Raw genomic sequence first — 6567 nt, forward strand, 5'->3', positions numbered from 1 at the left:
GGCAGCAGCACTGATGTCCGGGCCCTGCTCACCAGGCTCTCACAGCAGCGGGGCGGCGTGATGCCCTGCTCCCCGGCGCCGCCTGAGGGTGGCCCTCCCCTGCCCAGGTGCCTCGGGGGTGGGTTCTTTGTGTCCTGTTGCTGTGTTCTCCTGGGCAGACCGGCCGTGCTCCCCACTGCGGCCGCCAGCCCATCCTGTGCTGGTGGTGCAGCCTGGCCCATTTCGGGCTGGGGTTCCACCAGCCGGTGCCCGTCGCAGGCGAGAGGCGGTGTGCCTGCCACCCTCCCATCCCTGCCCCGTCCCCCTCCCCAGCAGAGTCGAGTCCCTGGAAGCCTTGCCCGTGCTGAGCCGCAACCCCAGCCGGAGCACCGACAGAGACTGGGAGACAGCGTCGGCCGCGTCCTCGCTCGCCTCCGTGGCTGAGTACACAGGTGACAGCCTCGCGCTCGGGGGCACGGCGCCCGGCCGCATCCTGCGGGGACGGCCCGGTGTGGGGGGCGCGCCTTTGCCCTGCACCCCTTCATGGCTCACTGTGTGTCCTGGGCACGTAGGAACCATGGGCTTTTAAAAGAAAGTTAAATTCCAGCCTTTGTGTTTTTTGTGTATCAGAGAAACCGAAATTAGGAATGGAGTAAGTTATCACTTACTTTAAACTTTTCCTTAGTTTATTCAGAATCTTTAACTTAGAGTTCTCTCATAGATTTGAACTGACTGTTAACTCTGTGTTTTCAGAAAGTTATGAACACTCCTAATTCAGCCTGCCTGCTGCTTGGTTTAATAAGATAGTTGCCTGTCACGCGTGCGTGTGTGTGTGCGCGCGTGTCACAAATACTCACTCTGCACATTTTGGCCTGCTTCTCGTAGGTCCCAAGCTGTTTAAGGAGCCCAGCAGCAAATCCAACAAGCCAATTATTCACAATGCTATATCCCATTGCTGTCTAGCAGGAAAAGTGAATGAACCTCACAAAAATTCAATATTGGAGGCAAGTATCAAAGTTTCACACCTAAGTTTTCATGTAGAGGAAGGGTATTTATGAATGAAGGTTTTCCCTAGAGGGGAGAATCCTGTGGCTGACAGAAGAGGCCGCTGTCTCACACGCGTGTGATCAGGTGTGGGGCACACAGTCCTGTCTGCTCACGCCTCCCGGCATGCCCTGGCCCTCAGTTTCAGCACGGCTCCACGAAAGAGCAGAACTCAGACCAGCAGGACAGAGGCCGCACTGGGGTCGGGCGGGGGCCTGGGGCAGGTGCCCTGATAGGGAACGGGAGGTGGCTGGGGCTTCTTACAGGGAAGCCAGCAGACTTGGCATGGTGCTGAATTGGGGGGGTCTTCGAGCGTCACAGACAGTGTCGGGGTGGAGACAGGAGGGAGCCCCGGCTCTGCACTGGGGCTGCTGGAGAAATGGAAGTTTGGGGCGAAGCCCTGGCGTCTGTGTCCTGTTGCCGCTTCCTCGCCAGGGCCACAGGCCTCAGTCACTCTTCATGGTGTGTGGTCTCAGCATGTGGACGGTCTGGACGGAGGGTTCAGGTTAGGACTGGGTGCGTGCCTGTAGCCTCACGGAGGCTCCGGCTGGGGGCCCTGTTGGGGCAGAGCTCCTTTCCACCCCGGGTCACCAGCTCCTCAGCTGTCGGCTGGTCCGAGGTGGCCCCGTAGTGGGCACCCACGGGACGTGCTGCCAGCTCGGCTCTGACGTCACAGTGTGCAGATAGCCACAGGCCGGCCGGAGGGCGGCCTGGCCCCCAGAAGTCTGTCCACAAAAGCAGTTGGACTGATTCTCACTGGGGCTGTAAGTCATACGGTGATGAATGGTCTGGAAAGAGTGGAGGGGACAGCATGGGGCCCAGGGCGGCTGTGGCAGGCTGGTCCGCCAGCAGGGTCTCCCTGGATGGGGTCATTGAGCAGAGGCCTGGAGTCGGGAGGGGTGCCATGCAGGTTTGGGGGCTCCCCAGGCTCCAGGTGGGACTGATCCCCCAGTTTGGGCTGGAGCCAGGGAGCTCAGGGTCAGAGGTCATGGGGTCGCTACCTCAGAGGCTGTAGGGTCGTAGGGCCTCTGCGGGGAGTGGCCGCATGGGCTGCCAGCCTGGGACAGACCACGTGAGGCTGGGGGCTCAGCAGGAGGACCTGGAGACTGCTCTGCCTCCAGTTGGGCTTGTGTTTAGACACAGCTTTTACATCGTTGAAATCAGTATGAAACTTGCACTTTGGGATTTTGTCTTTTACTCTGAATTTTATAAATATGTGAATTTATTTAAAATAATAGGAAGCCCGTTAGATACTGAGAAGAATAGCATCTGTTTGTGAAAAAAGTTTTCTAAAAACAAAAATAGAGTGAGGAGGGGCACTGTTTTACGTTACATGGATCTTCTTAGCTCCTGGCTTCCCCCGCCTGCACGTGCAGTCTGTCACGGACCGCGGGTCCTGTGGCCGCTGGACAGCTCCAGTGAGCAGGGCAGCGGGGGGCCCAGATAAGGTCTGAGAGGGATGGGGAGGCGTCCTCCCAGTAAGCGGAGACTCTCGGAGGGTGGCAGCACCCGGACCAGGCTCAGAGAGCTGCAGGGTAGGAAGCTGAGCATTCTCGAGTGTGAGGGGCGCCGGGCAGCATGTTTCTGCAGTAATGCCGTTCTAAGGTTGAGAGCCTGGTACGGCAGACGCTGTAACAAGGAGCGGCCGTCACCCCTGCTCCTGGACCTTTCTGTGGCGGCCTTGGCGAGGGACGCTTCTCTCAGCATGAAGCCCCCGTAGCGGCCGTCAAGACTGCCTCCCCAGGGCTGCAGTCAGCACCAGTCCAACACCAGCACCGCCCCCCAGAGGGACCCTGGACCGGGGCCGCTCCCCACGCCCCTCCCCTGGTGGCGTCACATGTAGGGGCTCATCCCGAGGTGGACCTTGGGTGGCGTCTCTCACTGGCAGGATGTCATCAAGTCCATCCGAGGGGTAGCGACTGTGATGCTTCAGTCCTTTCTACTCCTGAAGAGCGTCCCCTTTCCATGCAGACCGGGGCTTGTCCGTCCGTCTGCTGAGGGATGTCTGGGCGGTTTTAGCCTCTGATTATTGTGAATAATGCTGCTGGAAATGTCTGTGCACAAGCTTTACCTGGATGCGTGTTTTAATTTCTCTGGATCACATCCCTGAGAAAAGAGCTGCTGAGTCACGTGGTAACTCGGTGTTCCAGCTCCTGAACACCTGCTGACTCGTTTGCATGGCTGCCCTCCCCTCTGGCAGTGGGGAACAGGGCCGGTTCCCTCACACCCACTCCAGCACGTCTAGCCTGGCGGGTGTGCGGTGCTGCCCCGCCGTGGTTTCCGTCTGCCTTTCCCCGGGGGCTCGTGGTATCGAGCATCTTGCCATGGGATGTTTTCCCTGGAGACTTAGACTCCATAAAACCTGGGCAGGCGGTGGTGGACGACGCCCCACAGAACAGATCCTCCCACCCCCGTGTCGTCATGTTTCCTAGAGAGCTTGCCCCCAGGGTGGTGGGTTAGCGGGCAGTGGGCACGTGGTCCGACTGCGGGGGGCTCATGCTCCGTGTCTGCCCCGCCCGCAGGAGCTGGAGAAGTGTGACGCCAACCACTACATCATTCTGTTCCGGGATGCCGGCTGCCAGTTCCGGGCTCTCTACTGCTACTACCCCGACACCGAGGAGATCTGCAAACTGACAGGCACCGGCCCCAAGAGCATCGCCAAGAAGATGATTGACAAGCTATACAAGTACAGCTCGGACCGGAAGCAGTTCAGCCTCATCCCGGCCAAGACCATGTCAGTCAGCGTGGACGCGCTCACCATCCACAACCACCTGTGGCAGCCCAAGCGGCCCTCGGCGCCAAAGAAGACGCAGACTCGCAAATGACCTGGCGCGGCGGAGTCTGCGGATGCGCCGGCCGGGTCGATATTTATTACTTTTTTCCTTTTGGGTACGAAGTGTGCAGAATCACAGACCTTTTTCAAAGAAGCTTCTAGACGACAAGAGAAAACCCCTCCCTGAGCTCCTGGCACCGGGACGGCGGGTGGAGCCCGGGGCCGGCCCCTTCAGTCCCAGTGGTCGCCCCGGTCCCCGCTGCACGGAGGCTCCTGGCCAGGGCGTGTCCCAGAGCTGCCGGCAGCGGGGTCCTTTTACTTGAAGTTCTCCTTCAGTGTAAATTAAAGTGATCTTTGCTTCCTCGCCTCCCACCTCACCCCTTTTTGCACATGACCTGACCCCCTACTCTTGCTGGCTGGCTGTGATCTCACGGGATCACAGGACTGAGCCTTGGTCTCGGGTCAGGGTGTTTGAATGTCTGTAGGAAAGGAGTTCATGCTGGGGAGTTGTTTTCATTGAGAAATTGTATAATATTTATTGATTGTGTCTACTGCCAACGTTTATATCCAATTCTAAGATTTCTGAAAGAAAAAAAAATTCTTGTTTCTTGCTGCTCAGAAAAAGTTTACTGAAAATAGCAGTTCACTAAAAGCACTGAAATCTGCAGTCTGTCTTCTGCTAGAATAACGTTTACAAGTGCGGAGGGTTCTCCCGCCACGCAGTCACGAGGGACGCACACGGTACTCTGCTGGCGTCCGCCGGCTGGAGGCAGGTGAGCCGAGCCAACACAGCCCTCGCCTGGTACGTTGGGGGTAGCGCGCTCATGATTGTTCACTTTAATAAAGACAGATTTTTTGGTAAAGTAGAATATTTTTTACTCTGAGCATGTTTCTCTTAAAAAGGTGATGATGCACTTAAGCTGACAGTTCTTTCTAGTGTTTTTATCACGTCCTCACTCGTCCCATCCCAATCCTGGCTTCCGGAAGAGCTTCGGGCCCGCCGGGGAGCTTGCGGTTCTCCGTGTCGGGGCGTTTGGTCACGTCGCCTACTCAAACACAAAGTGGTTGTTGGCAGCTGTCCGGGAACCACAAGTCTGCGGGACGCTCCGGTCCCCCCCCGCCCTGCCCTGGCGGTGGGCCTGGGGGTCCTGCCAGCCCCCGGTGCTTCTCGGGACCAGACCTCCCAGCCCGGCCTGCACACGCGCTGTCTGTGCGACTGACCCACTGGCCTGACCGCCGGGACATTCTGGAGTCACTTACTTAGTTTTGCACATATTTTTTTTTTTCTTGGGAGTGTTACTTGAATCTATCTCAAAACTGCAGAAAGGAAAAAAAAAAAACTAAAGCTCGACAGAGAGAAAAAGTTAAGACACGTAAACTGGTGATTTCCGATGAAGAGGGGAGTGACCGTGTCCATGAGGACGGAGGGGACGCGGCGGCCTCGGCCTGCCTGGCTGGGCCGTCTGTAAATAGGTAGGCCTGTGCGGTTTCCCCAGTGCTGAGTATTAAAGTCCTGAGTGAACTTCCTGTTACATGCTGTTCACACGTGTGCTTTATTTCTCACTGTATGTTTGATAATTATATTATTATATTTATTTTAAGAAAGCACTAAAATGTAATAAAGTAATTAACTAATTTGCTTTTTATGACCACGTTTGTGTGAGGTTGTCGTGGCTGGTTCTGTGGGTCAGTGTCCCCACCGAGTGGTTTCTGGCTAACTCCCCTCCTTTTATCAAGAGAAGACGCCCTTCCAGTCTCTTCCTTGACGAGGCCAGAACCCCGTGATGTTCTGAGCACGTTCACAGTGGTCCTCCTGCTGGAGTCAGAGGAGGTGGAAGGTTTTCAGGGAAGACTGAGAGGTGCTTCCAGCCCCCTGGCTGGATGTCGCACGCCTGCCGAACCTCTGGGCAAACGGTCTCCCAACACGGTCAGTTGGCTGTGGGGTGTCGTGGGGGTTGTTCCCATGCTGGGTGCCCTCCGCTGAGCTCAGCGAGGACCCGCGGAACCACGGCCCCTGGGTGCTCAGCCTGGCCGGCGCTCGGGACGTGGGGCCGGACGTGCCCCTCAGGCCCTCTGCACGTCGCAGCAAGGGTCAGACGTGTTCCCACGGCTGGGATTTTGGTCTCTCTTGGCTGTGGTGGTGAAGTTGTCGCTTCTGCCCCTAGAACTGGGCTGCACGCGCCCTGTAGACGTTCCGCCCTCCGGGGCAGCTGCACGTTCGTCTTGTTCTTACTGCGGAGGGCCGGGCATCCCTTCCTTGCCCTGCAGAGTTCTGACCCGCCACCCAGGTGAGGAGGTTAGCATGTGAGTCCTTGGCTGTGACCTGGGATCCCCGCAGCCCAGGTGAAACGGGTGAGTGAGCCACTTACTTTACAAATACACATGCAGAGGCGTTAATTTATCTGTACACACGCTTGCACACGCCAGACGAAGGCTGTCTCCCATGTGTCCTTCGACTGCGCGTCACTGCAGATCCATGTCTTATTGGGCTGTTTGGGTCCAAACTCTGTTCTCTGCTCTGGCACATGGAAAAGCAGCATAATTCCAAATTTACGTCTAGGTTGCACGGTTTCTTTTTTTCGTGTTGTCTTTTGTTATTTTTGGCTGCACAGCTTGAGGGATCCTAGTTCCCAGACCAGGGATTGAATTCATGCCCCCTGCAGTGGAAGCAGAGTCCCAACCCCTGGCCCGCCAGGGACGTCCCTAGGTTGTATGTCTGTTTCTTAAAACTGGAGGTGTTACTTGGCAGGGAAAAAGTTACCTGAAATAAA

The 6567-nt window shown here is 56.9% G+C and overlaps 1 protein-coding gene across 4 annotated transcripts in view; it reads left to right on the plus strand.

The window, feature by feature from the left end:
* CAMSAP1 (calmodulin regulated spectrin associated protein 1) overlaps positions 1-5431 on the plus strand; it is a 42081-nt gene extending 36650 nt beyond the window's left edge. For 2 of the 4 annotated variants that reach the window (XM_043916484.1, XM_043916486.1), the window contains 3 exons: positions 313-431; positions 865-983; positions 3546-5431. In XM_043916484.1, the coding sequence (XP_043772419.1) occupies positions 313-431; positions 865-983; positions 3546-3848 (541 nt within the window). In that variant the 3' untranslated portion in view covers positions 3849-5431. The remainder of the gene's footprint in view (positions 1-312; positions 432-864; positions 984-3545) is intronic. The other 2 variants (XM_043916485.1, XM_043916487.1) reach the window with 1 other exon arrangement.
* Positions 5432-6567: the final 1136 nt, after the last annotated feature.

This window comes from Cervus elaphus, chromosome 11 (assembly GCF_910594005.1).
Source record: "Cervus elaphus chromosome 11, mCerEla1.1, whole genome shotgun sequence".
NCBI lineage: Eukaryota > Metazoa > Chordata > Mammalia > Artiodactyla > Cervidae > Cervus > Cervus elaphus.